The sequence below is a fragment of the Catharus ustulatus genome, chromosome 37 (assembly GCF_009819885.2).
Source record: "Catharus ustulatus isolate bCatUst1 chromosome 37, bCatUst1.pri.v2, whole genome shotgun sequence".
NCBI lineage: Eukaryota > Metazoa > Chordata > Aves > Passeriformes > Turdidae > Catharus > Catharus ustulatus.
This window is the reverse complement of record NC_046257.1, coordinates 1,162,852-1,181,073: the sequence shown is the minus strand read 5'-3', so window position 1 is coordinate 1,181,073 and position 18,222 is coordinate 1,162,852. Positions and strand designations below refer to the sequence as shown.

The 18,222-nt window shown below is 50.0% G+C and overlaps 2 protein-coding genes across 4 annotated transcripts in view; both read left to right on the top strand.

Annotated features, from left to right (window-relative positions):
- Positions 1-4,880: 4,880 nt before the first annotated feature.
- LOC117009910 (fibroblast growth factor 11-like) lies at positions 4,881-15,132 on the top strand. 3 transcript variants are annotated; one of them, XR_006163142.1, is made up of 5 exons: positions 4,881-4,930; positions 7,477-7,587; positions 10,128-10,231; positions 11,185-12,479; positions 15,073-15,128. XR_006163142.1 is itself a non-coding variant. In XM_033084265.2 (4 exons), exons 2-4 carry the CDS (start codon positions 7,536-7,538, stop codon positions 11,413-11,415), a joined length of 387 nt encoding a protein of 128 aa, XP_032940156.2. In that variant the 5' UTR covers positions 4,881-4,930; positions 7,477-7,535; the 3' UTR covers positions 11,416-13,063. The 3 variants fall into 3 exon arrangements, 1 of the variants encoding a protein (XP_032940156.2); XR_006163143.1 differs by lacking the exon at positions 4,881-4,930 and adding an exon at positions 6,506-6,528 and having other exon boundaries at positions 11,185-12,646; positions 15,073-15,132; XM_033084265.2 differs by lacking the exon at positions 15,073-15,128 and having other exon boundaries at positions 11,185-13,063.
- Positions 12,416-18,222, top strand: part of CHRNB1 (cholinergic receptor nicotinic beta 1 subunit) — a 35,850-nt gene continuing 30,043 nt past the window's right edge. Inside the window, exon 1 of the mRNA XM_042780120.1 lies at positions 12,416-12,479. Within this exon, the coding sequence (XP_042636054.1) occupies positions 12,416-12,479 (64 nt within the window). The remainder of the gene's footprint in view (positions 12,480-18,222) is intronic.

The following is an 18,222-nucleotide window of genomic DNA, read 5'->3' as shown; positions in this document are numbered from 1 at the left end:
GCCGCGACCTTTGACCCCGTGGGAACCTTGGGGGGGGAGGGGGATGCAATGACGTCACCGGGAGCCGTGATGACGTCATAGGTGGGAAAATTTGGTGAGGCCACGCCCCCCTTTGTGACATCATTGTCGCCATGGCGACGTCACGGGGTCAGTGATGGATCCTGCGATGACGTCATCGGTTACCATGGTGACTGGACCCTGTGACGTCATCGATCACCCGTGTGACGTCACCGACTTAAGTGATGACGTCATCACGTTGTATGATTACGTCATTGGGTTCTGTGATGACGTCACCACTCCGCCATCTTTGTTTTCTGCGGTGACGTCACCCCCGTGACGTCATCAATCACCGTTATGACGTCACTCTCGTCACGTCCTCGGTTGCCATGGCGACGTCACTGTGTTGGATTACGCGATGACGTCATCGGTCGCCACGGTGACGTGACCCTGTGACGTCACTGCATTATATGATGACGTCACCACGTTATTTCATGACGTCACCAGGTTCTGCGATGATGTCACTGGGTTCTGTGATGACGTCATCGCTCCACCATTGTCGTTTTCTGCAATGACATCACCCCTGTGACGTCATCGGTCGCCGTTATGACGTCACTCTCGTCACGTCCTCGGTCGCCATGGCGACGTCACCGGGTTCTGCGCGGGATTCCGCGATGACGTCATCGGTTACCATGGTGATGTGACCCTGTGACGTCATCGCATTATTTGATGATGTCATTGGGTTCTGTGATGACGTCACCGGGTTCTGTGATGATGTAATCCGTCACCATTGTGACGTCATCGATCGCCCATGTGACGTCACCTTGGTCTGTGATGACGTCACCACTCTGCCATCTTTGTTTTCTGCGATGACGTCACCCCTGTGACGTCACCAGTCACGTGACAATGCTTTCTCCCTGTGACGTCATAGCTCAGCCCCGTGACGTCACTGGATCGGCGATGACGTCACACTGTGATGTCACCGACACACGTGATGACGTCATTCACAGCTGTGGTGACGTCATATAGTGATGCAATGACGTCATAGAGTGACACGATGATGTAATCGATCTCCGTGATGACGTCACTGTGACCCCGCCCCCGGTTGCCATGGAGACGCCCCCTCCCCCCCGCTCCCCTCCCCCCGCCCCTCCCCCACCCCAGAGCTTCTATTTTTATTCCCGGGGGGGCCGCGGGGGGAGGGGGAGGGGGGAGGGGCGGGAGGGGAGGGGAGGGGGAGGGGCGGGGGGGGGGAGGGGCGGCCCCGCGGGTGTTTTTAAGTAAAAAAAAAGAAAAAAAAGAAAAAAGAGAGAGAAAAAAAAACCTTTAAAAAAACCCCGAAAATGGAACCCGGAAATGGCGGAGTGACGTCACTGGGAGGGACTGGGATGGACTGGGATGGGACTGGGAGGGACTGGGATGGACTGGGATGGGACTGGGATGGGATTGGGAGGGACTGGGAGGCACTGGGATAAACTGGGAGGGAACTGGGAGGGACGGGGAGGGGATTGGGATGGACTGGGAGGGACTGGGAATAAACTGGGAGGGACTGGGAGGGACTGGGATGGGACTGGGATGAACTGGGATGGACTGGGATCAAACTGGGAGGGACTGGGATGGACTGGGAGGGAACTGGGAGGGGACTGGGAATAAACTGGGATGGACTGGGATGGACTGGGAGGGACTGGGATGGACTGGGATGGACTGGGATAAACTGGGAGGGACTGGGAGGGACTGGGATGGACTGGGAGGGACTGGGATGGACTGGGAATAAACTGGGATCCAACTGGGATGAACTGGGATGGACTGGGAGTGCTGGGGATGCTCAGATCCACGCCCCAAACTGCCCTGAACTGGTTTGTACTGGTCTGAACCGGTCTGAACCATTCCAAACTGGTCTGAACTGGTTTCTACCATTCCAGACTGGTCTGAACTGGTTTGTGCTGGTCTGGGCCGTTCCTAACTGGTCTGAACTGGTCTGGGCCATTCCTAACTGGTCTATACTGGTCCAAACCAGTCCAAACCATTCCAAACTGGTTTTAACTGGTCCATACCGGTCCAAACTGGTCCCTACTGGTCTGTACCGGTCCAAACTGGTTCATACTGGTCCAAACCAGTCCAAACTGGTCCGTACTGGTCCGTACTGGTCCGTTCCGCCCCGTCCCGCCCGCGGGGGTGGGGGAGGGGCGGCAGAGGGGGAGGGGCGCGGACTGAGGCCCCTCCTCGCGCATGCGCGGCCCCGCCCCTTTTATTTCCCACGCCCCTCCCCCACCCCCTCCCTCTTTTTTTTTTTTTTTTTTTCAGGTTTTTCCCACGCCCCTCCCCCTCCCCCCGCCCCTCCCCCACCCCTCCCGAACCGGAAGCTCGGCGGGAATTCGGCGGCGCCGCGCGACCCCCGCCCCTCCCCCCACCCCCCCTCACCGCGGGCACCGGGACCCCCTCCCCCACCCCCCCTGCCCCTCCCCCACCCCGCGGGACCCCTCCCCCACCCCCCGGAACCCCCGCGCCGCCCCTCCCCCCCCACCCCGCGAGGGCCCCGCGCGCGGATCCCGCCCCTCCCCCACCCCCTCCCCCACCCCCTCCCCAAAAAAAAAAAAAATCCGGGAGCGATTTTGGGAGGGGGGAGGGGCGGGAGAGGACGGGGGTTCCCCTCCCCCACCCCCCGCGCTCCGCGGGTCACGTGATCCCCGCGCGAGACCCCTCCCCCAAATCCGGGACCCCTCCCCCAAATCCGGGACCCCTCCCCACCCCGGGATTCCCCGCCCGCCCCCAAATTGACCAAAATTGACCCAAAATTGCCCCAAATTGGCTCCGATTGGCTCCGATCTCCTCAGGCCCCGCCCCCAGAATCTGCCGGGACCCCCCCAAAATTTTTTTGGTGATCCCAAAATTCCAAAACTTCCCAAAAATCCCGAAATTTCCCTAAAAAAACCCAAAACTGACCAAAAATCCCCAAATTTCCCCCAAAAAAACCAAAATCTCCATAAAAATCCAAAAATTTGCCCAAAATTTCCTCCAAAATTCTCCTCGAACCCCTCCAGTTCTCCCCAAAAAATCCCCAAAATCCCAAAAAAAACCAAAAACCTCCGCCCCAAAACCCAAAAAATTCCCCCCAAATATAAAAGAAAATCCAAAAATCCCCCCCAAAAATCCCCGAAAAAATCCCCAAAAAATCTCCCCAAAAATTAAAAAAAAAAATCACCCCAAAATATCCAGAAAAATCCTCTTTAAACCCCTCCTGCGCCCACTAAAAACCCCTAAAAGTCCTTAAAAAATCCCCAAAAAATCCCCAAAACCCCCTTTAAAAATAAATCCCAAACGCCCCCTAAAAAATCCCAATAAAACCCCCCAAATAACCCCTAAAAATCCTAAAAAACCCAAAAAAAACCCCAAAAAACCTCTAAAAAAATTCCCAAAAAATCCCCCCAAAAAAAACCCTAAAAATCCCAATAAAACCCCCAAAAAAACCAAAAAAAATCCCCAAAAAACCCCTAAAAAAACCCCAAATCCCTTAAAAAATCCCTAAAAAAATCCCTAAAAAATCCCCCAAAAAATCGCAAAACCCCCCTAAAAAATCCCTGAAAAATCCAATAAAACCCCCAAACCACCTAAAAAAAATCCCAGAAAAATCCCCTAAAACCCCCTAAAAAATCCCTAAAACACTCCCCAGAAATTCCCAAAAAATCCCCAAAGAAACACTAAAAAATCCCAAATAAACTCCCCAAAAAATCCCCCAAAACCCCCAAAAAACCTCCAAAATATCCCTAAAAAATCCCAATAAAACTCCCCAAACCAACCTAAAAAATCCCAAATAAAATCCCAAAAAAAACCCAAAAAAATCCCCAGCCCTCCCTGCACCCCCAAACCCCAAACTCTCGGATTTTCACCCCAAACCTCCCAACCCCCAAATCTCCCATTTCCCACCCAAACTCCAAACCCTTGCATTTTCACCCCAAACACCCCAAACCCCAAACCCCAAATTCTCTCATTTTCACCCCAAACTCCCGGATTTTCACCCCAAACCCCAAACTCTTGGGATTTGACCCCAAACCCCAAACTCCCCCATTTTCACCCCAAACCCCCCGAACCCCCCGAACCCCCCAAACCCCAAATTCTCGGGATTTCACCCCAAACCCTAAACTCTCTCATTTTCACCCCAAACCCCAAACTCTCCCATTTTCACCCCAAACCCCCCAAAACCCCAAACCCTCGGGATTTGACCCAAACCCCAAACTCTCCCATTTTCACCCCAAACTCCCTGAACCCCAAACTCTTGGATTTTCACCCCAAACCCCAAATTCTCGGGATTTGACCCCAAACCCCCCAACCCCCAAATCTCCCATTTTCACCCCAAACCCCCCAAACCCCAAACCCTCGGGATTTCACCCCAAACCCCAAACTCTCGGATTTCACCCCAAACCTCCCGAACCCCCCGAACCCCAAATTCTCCCATTTCCACCCCAAACTCTGGGATTCCCCCCCAAACCCCAAACTCTTGGATTTCACCCCAAACCCAAATTCTCCCATTTTCACCCCAAACCCCAAACCCTCAGGACTTGACCCCAAACCCCAAACTCTCAGATTTCACCCCAAACTCCCGGATTTCACCCCAAACTCTCAGATTTCACCCCAAACTCTCAGATTTCACCCCAAACTCCCGGATTTCACCCCAAACTCCCGGATTTCACCCCAAACTCTCAGATTTCACCCCAAACTCCCGGATTTCACCCAACCCCCCCATGGCAGCTCTCGCCAGCTCCCTGATCCGGCAGCGCCGGGGGGGGAAGGACGCGCCCCCCGCCCGCGCCCCCGGCCCCGCGCGCGCCCCCGGCGCCCCCCCGGCCGCCCTCGCTGTGCCAGCAGCAGCTGCGGGGGCTCGTGGCCAAAGTGCGGGGCTGCGGCCGCAGGAGGAGACCCCGCGAGAAACCCCCCGGTGAATGGGGGGAATTTGGGATTTTTAAAAATTTTTTGGGATTTTTTTGGGGATTTTTTTGGGGATTTTTGGGGGTTTTTTGGGGATTTTTTGGTGATTTTTGGGGATTTTTTGGGGATTTTTTGGGGATTTTTGGGATTTTTTTGGGATTTTTTTGGGATTTTTTTGGATTTTTTTCGATTTTTTTTTATTTTTGGGGGATTTTTTGGGGATTTTTTTTGGATTTTATGGGGATTTTTTGGGATTTTTTTGGGGATTTTTTTGGATTTTTTGGGGATTTTTGGGATTTTTTTGGGAGATTTTTTGGGGATTTTTTTTGATTTTTCGAGGATTTTTTGGGGATATTTTGGGAATTTTTTGGCATTTTTTGGGAATTTTTTGGGATTTTTTTTTTATTTTTTGGGAGGATTTTTTTGGGGATTTTTTTTTATTTTTTAAATTTTTTTTTTTATTTTTTTGGGTATTTTTTGGGTATTTTTTGGGGATTTTTTAGGGATTTATTTGGGATTTTTTAGGCATTTTTTGGGATTTTTGGGGGATTTTTTGGGATTTTTTGGGGATTTTTTTTTGAATTTTTTGGGGATTTTTTTTGGATATTTTGGGATTTTTTGGTGATTTTTTTTTTATTTCTTGAGATTTTTTTGGGGGGATTTCTTGGGGATTTGGGGCGATTTTTAAATTTTTTTTATTTTAATTTTTGGGGGATTTTTTTGGATTTTTTGGGGGGATTTTGGGGGGATATTTTGGGGTTGGCTCGTGGCCAAAGTTCGGGGCTGCGGCCGCAGGAGGAGACCCCGCGAGAAACCCCCTGGTGAAATATCTAAAAATATTTGGGGATTTTTTTGGGGATTTTTTGGGGATTTTTTTGGGATTTTTTTGGGATTTTTTGGGATTTTTTGGGATTTTTTTTCGATTTTTTTTAAATTTTTTTGGGATTTTTTGGGATTGTTTTGGGGATTTTATGGGGATTTTTTTGGGGATTTTTGGATTTTTTTGGGATTTTTTTTGGATTTTTTGGGGTTTTTTTGGGATTTTTTGGGATTTTTTGGGGTTTTTTTTGATTTTTTCGTGGTTTTTTTGGGATTTTTGGGAGATTTTTTGGGGATTTTTTTGGGGAATTTTTGGGTATTTTTTGGGGATTTTTTGGGTATTTTTTGGGGATTTTTTTTGGATTTTTTTCGATTTTTTTTTTATTTTTGGGGGATTTTTTTGGGATTTATTGGGATTTTTTTTATTTTTGGGGGATTTTTTGGGGATTTTTTTTGGATTTTATGGGGATTTTTTGGGATTTTTTTTGGGAGATTTTTTGGGGATTTTTTGGGATTTTTCGAGGATTTTTTGGGGATATTTTGGGAATTTTTTGGGATTTTTGGGGGGATTTTTTTGATTTTTTTTTTATTTTTTGGGAGTTTTTTGGGATTTTTTGGGGATTTTTTTTTATTTTTTGGGATTTTTTGGGGAATTTTTTTGGATTTTTTGGGGATTTTTTTTATTTTTTGGGGGATTTTGGGGGGATTTTTTTGGAATGTTTTGGGATTGGCTCGTGGCCAAAGTTCGGGGCTGCGGCCACAGGAGGAGACCCCGCGAGAAACCCCCCGGTGAAATATCTAAAAATATTTGGGGATTTTTTGGGGATTTTTTGGGGGGATTTTTTGGGGATTTTTTGGGGATTTTTTTGGGATTTTTTGGGATTTTTTGGGATTTTTTGGGATTTTTTTTCGATTTTTTTTAAATTTTTTTGGGATTTTTTGGGATTTTTTTGGGGATTTTATGGGGTTTTTTGGGATTTTTTGGGGATTTTTTTGGATTTTTTTGGATTTTGTGGGGAATTTTTTTTTTATTTTTTGGGGATTTTTTTTGATTTTTTGGGATTTTTTTGGCGGATTTTTTTGGGATTTTTTTGAGGTTTTTTGGGGTATTTTTTTAAATTTCTTGGCGATTTTTTGGGAGTTTTGGAGATTTTTTGGGATTTTTTGGGGGATTTTTTTTGGATTTTTTTGGGGATTTTTTTGGGATTTTTTGGGGATTTTATGGGGATTTTCTGGGGGATTTTTGGGGACTTTTTCGGGATTTTTTGGGATTTTTGGAGGGATATTTGGGGGGGAGTTTTGGGGTGATTGGGGGAGGTTTTGGGGGTGGTTTTGTTTTGTTTTGAGGGTTTTCAGGGTGGATTTTTGGGATAAATTTCGGTGGTTTTGGGGCAGGATTTTTTGGGATTTTAGGGTGAATTTTTAGAGTTTTTGGGGTGGATATTTTGGGATTTTTGGGGTGAGTTTAGGCGGTTTTGAGACAGGTTTTTAGGGAGGGATTTTTGAGATTTTTGGGGTGGATTTTTGGGGTAAATTTTCACGTTTTTGTCGTTCCAGAACCGCAGCTCCGCGGCGCCGTGGCGCGGCTCCGGTTGGGGATTTTGGGGTGAATTTTTGGAATTTTTGGGGCAGGTTTTTTTGTGTTTTCAGTGCGAATTTTTGGGTTTTTCTGGGTGGATTTTCGATGGTTTTGGGGTGGATTTTTGGGGTAAATTTTCACGTTTTTTGTCGTTCCAGAACCGCAGCTCCGCGGCGCCGTGGCGCGGCTCCGGGGCGGCCACGGCCACTTCCTGCACATGGGGCCGGACGGGCGGCTGGACGGCACCTGGGAGGAGGCGGGGCCCGGCAGTGAGTGGGCGGGGCTTAAATAGAATGGGAGTGGCCTAACAGTGAGTGGGCGGGGCTTAAAATGGGGTGGGAGTGGCCTAACAGTGAGTGGGCGGGGTTTAAAATGGGGCGAGTGTGGTCTAACAGTGAGTGGGCGGGGCTTAAAGAGAGGAGGCGGTGCCATGTAGTGAGTGGGTGGGGCTTAAAATGGGGTGAGTGTGGCCTAACAGTGAGTGGGCGGGGCTTAAAATGGGGTGGGAGTGGTCTAACAGGGAGTGGGCGGGGTTTAAAGAGAGGAGGCGGTGCCGGGCAGTGAGTGGGCGGGGCTTAAAATGGGGTGAGTGTGGCCTAACAGTGAGTGGGCGGGGCTTAAAATGGTGTGGGAGTGGTCTAACAGTGAGTGGGCGGGGCTTAAAATGGGGTGAGTGTGGTCTAATGGTGAGTGGGCGGGGCTTAAAGAGATGAGGCGGGGCCGGGCAGTGAGTGGGCGGGGCTTAAAATGGGGTGAGTGTGGTCTAACAGTGAGTGGGCGGGGCTTAAAATGGGGTGAGTGTGGTCTAACAGTGAGTGGGCGGGGCTTAAAGAGAGGAGGCGGTGCCAGGCAGTGAGTGGGCGGGGCTTAAAATGGCGTGAGTGTGGTCTAACAGCGAGTGGGCGGGGCTTAAAGAGAGGAGGCGGTGCTTCACAGTGAGTGGGCGGGGCTTAAATGGGGTGAGTGTGGTCTAACAGCGAGTGGGCGGGGCTTAAAGAGAGGAGGCGGTGCCAGGTAGTGAGTGGGCGGTGCTTAAAGGGGCGTGGCTTGGGAGGAGGCGTGGCCTGGCTGTGAGTGGGCGGGGCTTAAAATGGGGTGGGTGTGGTCTAACAGCGAGTGGGCGGGGCTTAAAATGGGGTGAGTGTGGTCTAACAGTGAGTGGGTGGGACTTAAAGAGAGGAGGCGTGGCCGGGCAGTGAGTGGGCGGGGCTTAAAATGGGGTGAGTGTGGTCTAACAGTGAGTGGGCGGGGGCTTAATGGGAGGAGGCGGTGCCGCGTGGTGAGTGGGCGGGGCTTAAAATGGGTGGGTGTGGTCTAACAGTGAGTGGGCGGGGCTTAGAGGGAGGAGGCGGGGCATTGCAGTGAGTGGGCGGGGCTTAAAATGGGGTGGGTGTGGTCTAACAGTGAGCGGGCGGGGCTTAAAATGGGGTGGGAGTGGTCTAACAGTGAGTGGGCGGGGCTTAAAGAGAGGAGGCGGTGCCATGCTGTGAGTGGGCGGGGCTTAAAATGGGATGGGCGGGGCCTAACAACGAGTGGGCGTGGCTTAATGGGAGGAGGCAGTGTCAGGCGGTGAGTGGGCGGGGCTTAAATGGGGTGGGAGTGGCCTAACAGTGAGTGGGCGGGGCTTAAAATGGGGTGAGTGTGGTCTAACAGCGAGTGGGCGGGGCTTAAAATGGGGTGAGTGTGGTCTAACAGTGAGTGGGCGGGGCTTAAAGAGATGAGGCGGGGCCGGGCAGTGAGTGGGCGGGGCTTAAAATGGGGTGAGTGTGGTCTAACAGTGAGTGGGCGGGGCTTAATGGGGTGAGTGTGGTCTAACGGTGAGTGGGCGGGGCTTAAAATGGGGTGAGTGTGGCCTAACAGCGAGTGGGCGGGGCTTAAAGGGGAGCCGGGGCATCACAGTGAATGGGCGGGGCCTAAAGTGGATGGGCGGGGTCTAGCAATCAGTGGGCGGTGCTAAAATGGGATGGGTGTGGCCTAACAGTGAGTGGGTGGGGCTTAAAGGGGTGGAGTCTAAAAGGGGGCGGTGCTTGTGGAGGGGGCAGAGCTAAAATGGAGCAGGACTGGTTTAGACTGGTTTGAACTGGTTTAGACCGGTTTGGATTTGTTAAGATCAGTTTGGACCAGTTTTGAAAGTTTTGGACTGGCTTGTACCATTTGTACTGGTTTGGACTGGTTTATACCTGTTTATACTGGTTATACTGGTCTGTACTGGTCCATACTGGCCCATACTGGTCCGTACTGGTCCACACTGGTCCATACTGGTCTGCACTGGTCCGTACTGGTCCATACTGGTCCGTACTGGTCCGTACTGGTCCACACTGGTCCATACTGGTCCGTGCTGGTCTGTACTGGTCCATACTGGTCCGTACTGGTCCGTACTGGTCTGTACTGGTACGTACCGGTCCATACTGGTCCGCACTGGTCCGTACTGGTCCATACTGGTCCATACTGGTCCGTACAGGTCCATACTGGTCCGTACTGGTCCATACTGGTCCATACTGGTCCCTACTGATCCATACTGGTCCGTACTGATCCATACTGGTCCGCACTGGTCTATACTGGTCCATACTGGTCCGTACTGATCCATACTGGTCCGCACTGGTCTATACTGGTCCATACTGGTCCATACTGGTCCGTACTGGTCCATACTGGTCCATACTGGTCCGTACTGGTCCGTACCGGTCCGTACTGGTCCATACTGGTCCGTACTGGTCCATACTGGTCTGTACTGGTCTGTACTGGTCCGTACTGGTCCATACCGGTCCATACTGGTCCGTACTGGTCCATACTGGTCCGCACTGGTTTCCAGCGCTGTTTAACCTGATCCCGGTCGGGCTCCGCGTCGTCGCCATCCAGGGCGCGCGCGCCGGGCGCTACGTGGCCATGAACGGGGCCGGCGTCGTCTACGCCTCCGTGAGTGACCAAAAACCCCAAAATCCATCCCAAAATCCGTCCCAGAAACCCCAAATCCATCCCAAAATCCAAAAAAAACCCCAGAATCTATCCCAAAAACCCCAAATCCATCCCAAAATCCAGCCCAAAATCCCCAGAATCCATCACAAAATCCCAAAATCCATCCCAAAATCCATCCCAAAATCCCAAAAAAACCCCAAAATCCATCCCAAAACCCCAAAAATCCATCCCAAAATCCATCCCAAAATCACCACAATCCATCCCAAAATCCATCCCAAAATCCCCAAAATCCATCCCAAAATCCATCCCAAAATCACCAGAATCCATCCCAAAATCCCCAAAATCCATCTCCAAACCCCAAAATCCATTTCAAAATCCAGCCAGGATCCCCAAAACCTCAAATCCCCGAAATCCACCCCAAAAAATCCCCAAATCCATCCCAAAAACACTGAAATTCATCCCAAAATCCACCCTGGGATCCCCTCCCAAAGCCCTCAGATGCCCCCCAAGTGTCCCCAGGTGCCCCCAGGTGTGCCCAGGTGTATCTCAGGTGTCCCCAGGTACTCCCAGCTGTCCCCAGCTGTCCCCAGGTGTCCCCAGGTGTCCCCAGGTGACCCCAGGTGTGTTCCAGGTGCACTTCACCCCCGAGTGCCGGTTCAAGGAGTGCCCTGGGTGTCCCCAGGTGTCCCCAGCTGTCCCTAGCTGACCCCCAGGTGTCCCCAGGTGTGCCGAGGTGTGTTCTAGGTGACCCCCAGGTGGTGCCCAGGTGTGTCTCAGGTACCCTCAGGTGTGACCCAGGTGTCCCCAGGTGTCCCCAGGTGACCCCAGGTGTGTTGCAGGTGTATCTCAGGTATATCCAGGTGTCCCCAGGTGACCCCAGGTGTCCCCAGCTGACCCCCAGGTACCCCCAGGTGTACCCCAGGTGCCCCCAGGTGACCCCAGGTGTGTTTCAGGTGCACTTCACCCCCGAGTGCCGCTTCAAGGAGTGCGTGTTCGAGAATTACCACGTGCTCTACGCCTCGGCGCTCTACCGGCAGCGCCGCTCCGGCCGCGCCTGGTACCTGGGGCTGGACCGGCACGGGCGCCCCATGGCCGGGCCCAGGGTCAGGAAGGACAAGGCAGCCGCGCATTTCCTGCCCCAGCTGCTCGAGGGTGAGCCCCAAAATATCCTAAATTTACCTTAAAATTGGGATATGGGAGCCCCCGGGGTCAGGGAGTGACCAGGAGTGACCAGCAGTGACCCCATGGCCGGGCCCAGGGTCAGGAAGGACAAGGCAGCCGCGCATTTCCTGCCCCAGCTGCTCGAGGGTGAGCCCCAAAAATCCTGAAATTTATCTTAAAATTGGGATATGGGCTGGGAGTGACCAGGGAGTGACCAGGGAGTGACCAGGAGTGACCAGGGAGTGACCAGGGAGTGACCCCAAGGCTGCAGCCACTTCCTGCCTCAGCTGCTCGAGGGTGAGCCCCAAAAAACTCAAAATTTATCTTAAATTGGGATATGGGCTGGGAGTGACCAGGGAGTGACCAGCAGTGACCCCATGGCCGGGCCCAGGGTCCGCAAGGACAAGGCTGCGGCTCACTTCCTGCCCCAGCTGCTCGAGGGTGAGCCCCAAAAATCCTGAAATTTACCTTAAAATATCTCTGGGATTGAGTGTGGGATGGGAGTGACCAGGGAGTGACCAGGGAGTGACCAGCACTGACCCCAAGGCAGCCGCTCACTTCCTGCCCCAGCTGCTCGAGGGTGAGCCCCAAAAATCCTGAAATTTATCTTAAAATTGGGATATGGGAACTTCTGGGGTCAGGGAGTGACCAGGGAGTGACCAGGGAGTGACCAGGGAGTGACCAGCACTGACCCCATGGCCGGGCCCAGGGTCCGGAAGGACAAGGCAGCCGCTCACTTCCTGCCTCAGCTGCTCGAGGGTGAGCCAAAATATCCTAAAATTTACCTTAAAATTGGGATATGGGAGCCCCTGGGGTCAGGGAGTGACCAGGGAGTGACCAGGGAGTGACCAGGGAGTGACCAGGGACTGACCAGGGACTGACCCCAAGGCTGCAGCCACTTCCTGCCCCAGCTGCTCGAGGGTGAGCCCCAAAAAACTCAAAATTTACCTTAAAATATCCCTGGGATTGAGTGTGGGCTGGGAGTGACCAGGGAGTGACCAGGGAGTGACCAGCACTGACCCCATGGCCGGGCCCAGGGTCCGCAAGGACAAGGCTGCGGCTCACTTCCTGCCCCAGCTGCTCGAGGGTGAGCCAAAAAACAACAAAATTTACCTTAAAATTGGGATATGGGAACCTCTGGGGTCAGGGAGTGACCAGGGAGTGACCAGGGAGTGACCAGGACTGACCCCATGGCCGGGCCCAGGGTCCGGAAGGACAAGGCTGCGGCTCACTTCCTGCCCCAGCTGCTCGAGGGTGAGCCAAAAAACAACAAAATTTACCTTAAAATATCCTTGGGATTGGATATGGGAGCCCCCGGGATCAGGGAGTGACCAGGGAGTGACCAGGGAGTGACCAGGAGTGACCAGCAGTGACCCCATGGCCGGGCCCAGGGTCAGGAAGGACAAGGCTGCAGCTCATTTCCTGCCCCAGCGGCTCGAGGGTGAGCCCCAAAAATATCCTAAATTTAACTCAAAATTGGGATATGGGAACCCCTGGGGTCAGGGAGTGACCAGGGAGTGACCAGGGAGTGACCAGGAGTGACCCCAAGGCAGCCACGCATTTCCTGCCCCAGCTGCTCGAGGGTGAGCCCCAAAAATCCTAAAATTTACCTTAAAATATCCCTGGGATTGAGTGTGGGATGGGAGTGACCAGGGAGTGACCAGGGAGTGACCCAGGGTCAGGAAGGACAAGGCTGCAGCTCACTTCCTGCCTCAGCTGCTCGAGGGTGAGCCCCAAAATATCCAAAATTTATCTTAAAATATCTCTGGGATTGATTGTGGGAGCCCCCGGGGTCAGGGAGTGACCAGGGAGTGACCAGGGAGTGACCAGGAGTGACCAGCACTGACCCCAAGGCAGCCGCTCACTTCCTGCCCCAGCTGCTCGAGGGTGAGCCCCAAAATTCTGAAATTTATCTTAAAATTGGGATATGGGAGCCCCTGGGGTCAGGGAGTGATCAGGGAGTGACCAGGGAGTGACCAGGAGTGACCAGGGAGTGACCAGAGAATGACCAGGAGTGACCAGGAGTGACCAGGAGTGACCAGGAGTGACCAGGGACTGACCAGGAGTGACCAGGACTGACCAGGGAGTGACCAGCAGTGACCAGGGAGTGACCAGGAGTGACCAGCAGTGACCAGGAGTGACCAGGAGTGACCAGGGAGTGACCCCAAGGCTGCGGCCATTTCCTGCCTCAGCTGCTCGAGGGTGAGCCCCAAAAACACCAAAATTTACCCCAAAATTTGGGATAAAGATCCCAAAAATCCCAAGGACGAGGCGGCTAATGGAAGGTCAAAGGTCAAAGGTCAAAGGTTTGGAGGCTCCAAAATTTGGGGGCATTTGGGAGGAGTTTGGGTCTGGTTTGAGAGAAATTTGGGTGAAATTTTTGTGGATTTTGCGCGGCATTTTGAGTGAATTTTGGGTGAAATTTGGGTGAAATTTGGATGAAATTTGAGTGAAATTTTTGTGGATTTTGGGCGGGATTTGGGTGGATTTTGGGTGGGATTTTTTGTAGACTTTTTGCAGAATTTTTTTGCAGATTTTGAGTGAATTTTGAGTGAATTTTGGGTGGATTTTGGGTGGATTTTGGGCGGATTTGGGGCCATTTTGGGAGGGATTTTTTGCAGATTTTTTGTAGATATTTTGGGAGATTTTTTGCAGGTTTTTGCAGATTTTTTTGCAGATTTTGGACCATTTTGAGTGAATTTTGGGCGGATTTTGGGCCATTTTGGGCGGGATTTTTTGTAGATTTTTGCAGAATTTTTTGCAGATTTTGGGTGGGATTTTGAGTGAATTTTTGGTGGAATTTTTTGCAGATTTTTTGCAGATTTTTTGCAGATTTTTGGTGAATTTTGGGCCATTTTGGGCGGGATTTTGAGTGAATTTTGAGTGAATTTTGGGTGAATTTTGGGCCATTTTGGGCGGGATTTTTTGCAGATCTTGAATGGATTTTTTACAGATTTTGGGCAGATTTTTTGGGTGAATTTTGGGCCATTTGGGGTGGGATTTTTTGCAGATTTTTTTGCAGATTTTGGGGTAAATTTTGGGCAGATTTTGGGTGAATTTTGGGCCATTTTGGGCGGGATTTTTGCAGATTTTTTGCAGATTTTTTTGTAGATTTTTTACAGATTTTGTGCAGATTTTGGGCCAATTTGGGGCAGGATTTTTTGCAGATTTTTTACAGATTTTGGGCAGATTTTGGGCCATTTTGGGTGGATTTTTTTGCAGATTTTTTGCAGATTTTTTGCAGATTTTGGGCGGAATTTTTTGCAGATTTTTTGCAGATTTTGGGGCATTTTGGGTGGGATTTTGAGTGAATTTTGGGTGGATTTTGGGCCATTTTGGGTGGATTTTTTTCAGATTTTTTTTCAGATTTTGGGTAAATTTTGGGTGAATTTTGGGCCATTTGGGGCGGGGATTTTTTTCAGATTTTTTTGCAGATATTTTGGGAGATTTTTGCAGTTTTTTTTACAAAATTTTTTGCAGATTTTGGGTGAATTTTTTGCAGATTTTTGCAGATTTTTTTCAGATTTTTTTCAGATTTTTTGCGGATTTTGGGTGAATTTTGGGCCATTTTGGGCGGGATTTTTTGCAGATTATTTTTGCAGATTTTGGGAACTCGGGGCTCCCTCCCCCCCCCCGTTTTTGGGGGTCGGAGCCCCCCTGACGCCGCCCCTCCCCCACAGTCGCGCTGTACCGGGAGCCGTTCGCTGCACGAGGTCGAGGAGCCCCCGGGGACCCCTCCCCCCACCCGGGACCCCTCCCCCACCCGCGACCCCTCCCCCCCCTCCCGGGACCCCCCCCGGTGACCTCTGACCCCGGAGCTGCGACCTCGGACCTGGGACCCCTCCCCCAAAAAAAACCAAAAATCCAAAAAAACCCAAAAAAGCTGCACTGAGACCCCCGGGGGGGGGGGGGACCCCGAAAAACCCGAAAATTCCTGGAGAAAAAACCCCAAAATTCCTGGAGAAAAACTCAAAAATACTGGAGAAAAAACCAAAAAAATTCCAGAAGAAAACCCAAAAATTCCTGGAGAAAAAAACCTGAAAATCCTGGAGAAAAAAAACAAAAATTCCTGGAGAAAAAACCCAAAAATTTCCTGGAGAAAACACAGAAAATTCTGGAATAAAATCCAAAAAATTCCTGAAGAAAACAAAAAAAAATTTCTGAAGAAAACCAAAAAAAAAATCCTGGAAAAAAAACTTGAAAATCCTGGAGAAAAAACCCGAAAGTTCCTGGAGAAAAAAACAAAAAAATTTCTGCAGAAAACCCAAAAAAAATCCTGGAGAAAAATCAAAAATTCCTGGAGAAAAAACCCTAAAGTTCCTGGGGAGAAAAAAAACAAAAATTCCTGGAGAAAAAACCCAAAAATTCCTGGAGAAAAACCCAAAAAATTCCAGAAGAAAACCCAAAAAATTCCTGGAGAAAAAACCAAAAAATTTCTGCAGAAAACCCAAAAAAATCCTGGAGAAAAAATCCAAAAATTCCTGAAGAAAAACCCAAAAAATTCCTGGAGAAAAACCAAAAAAATTCCTGGAGAAAAAACCCAAAAAATTCCTGGAGAAAGCACAGAAAATTCTGGAAGAAAACAAATAAAAATTCCTGGAGAAAAATCCAGAAAATTCTGGAAGAAAATGCAAAAAATTCCTGAAGAAAACAAAAAAAAAAATTCCTGAAGAAAATCCCAAAAATTCCTGGAAAAACCACAAAAAAATCCTGGAAGAAAAAACCAAAAAAAATCCTGGAGAAAACCCAGAAAATTCTGGAAGAAAAACCCCAGAATTTCGGAAGAAAACCCCAAAAAAACCCTGAAGAAAACCCAAACAATTCCTGAAGAAAACAAGAATAAAAAATTCCAGAAGAAAACCCAAAAAATTCATGGAAAAAAACCCCAAAAACTCCTGAAGAAAAGAAAAAGAAAATTCCTGAAGAAAACCCAAATTATTTCTGAAGAAACCCCCCAAAAAATCACCCCAAAAATTCCTGGAAAAGACCCCTGAAAAAATCCCTGAAAAAAAACCCCAAAAATCACCCCAAAAATCCCTGAGAAAAACCCCAAAATTCACCCCCAAAAACCCCCAAAAAATCCCTTTAAAAACCCCAAAAATCCCAAAAAAACCCCAAAAATCCCTTTTAAAAAATCCCCAAAAATCCCCAAATCCCCAAAAACCCCAAAAACCAAAAATCCCCCCCCCAAAACCCCCAAATCCCCCCCAAAAAAACCCAAAAACCTCAAAAATCCCCCCGGGCACGTGGGGGCCCGAGCCCCCCCCACAGAGCCACGCCCCTTTCACTGTGACCACGCCCCCTTTCACTGTGACACGCCTCTTCCTTAAACCACGCCCATTCCCCTTGGCCACGCCCCCAGACCCTTCACTATGCAGGCCCTGCCCCTTTCCCTTGGCCACGCCCCCTCAGACCCCTCACTGTGCTGGCCCCGCCCCCAGAGCAATAAAAGCCCCGCCCCCCCGGGCGAGGCCACGCCCCTCGGTGTGCATGATTGACAGCTCCTCAATAAAAACCAGTTTGTACCAGTTCGGACCAGTTCGGACCAGTTTGGGGGGGTGGGGGAGGGGGGAAAAATTGGGGAATTTTTGGGAAAAATTTTGGGAATTTTGGGAAAATTTTTGGGAAAAATTTGGGGGATTTGGGGCCAAATTTGGGGTTTGGGGAGGAATTTTTGGGGAGAATTTTGGGTTTTTGGGAGAATTTTGGGGTTTGGGGGGGACAAAATTTGGGGGGATTTTGGCGCCGATTTTGGGGTGAATTTGGGGGATTTTCAGGAAATTTTTGGGTGAATTTTTGGAGTGAATTTTGGGGATTTTCGGGTGAATTTTGGGGATTTTTTGGTAAATTTTGGGATAATTTCTCGGTCTTGGCGGGACAGAATTTGAGATTTTTGGGGGAAATTTTTTGGGGGGATTTCGGGTTAAATTTGGGGGTTTTGGGTGAATTTTTAGGGTCTGGGAGGGACAAAAATTAGATTTTTTAGGGAAATTTTGGGGTTTTTTGGGAGAATTTTGGGGTTTTGGGGGGGTAAAATTTGGGGGGATTTTGGCTCCGATTTTGGGGATTTTCAGGAAATTTTTGGGTGAATTTTTGGGGTGAATTTTGGGGATTTTCGGGTGAATTTGGGGGATTTTTTTAGCAAATTTTGGGGATTTTTTGGCAAATTTTGGGATAATTTCTCGGTCTTGGCGGGGCAGAATTTGAGATTTTTGGGGGGAATTTTTGGGGATTTCGTGTTAAATTTGGGGGTTTTGGGGTGAATTTTTGGGGTCTGGGAGAGACAAAAATGAGATTTTTTTAAGGAAATTTTTGGGATTTTGGGTGAATTTTGGGGTCTGGGAGGGACAAAATTTAGATTTTTTTTTAAGGAAATTTTGGAGGTTTTTGGGCAAATTTGGGGATCTTGGGGGGGCAAAATTTGGGGGGATTTTTGGGCCATTTTGGATTTTTTTGGGTGGAAATTTTGAGGCTCTGAGGCGGCAAAATTTAAGATTTTTTTTTTTAATTTTGGTTTTATTTTGGGGGCAGATTTTGATGAGGATTTTTGAGGGGGGGGAGGGTCCGGATCGATTTTGGGATTTCCGGGTCCATTTTTGGGATTTCCGGATCGATTTTGGGATTTCCGGCTCCGTTTTTGGGGTGGGCAGTGGGGGAGGGGCGGAATTTCCCCTCCCCCCCCTCCCGCCCCTCCCCCACATCCGGAGCAGCTGCGGCCGCCCCTCCCCCACTCGGCCATGGCCGCCTTCAGCCTCGGACCCCCCCTCACCCTCCTCCTCCTCCTCCTCCTCCTGCTCGGGACGGAGCCCGGTACCCCCGCGGGACCCCCA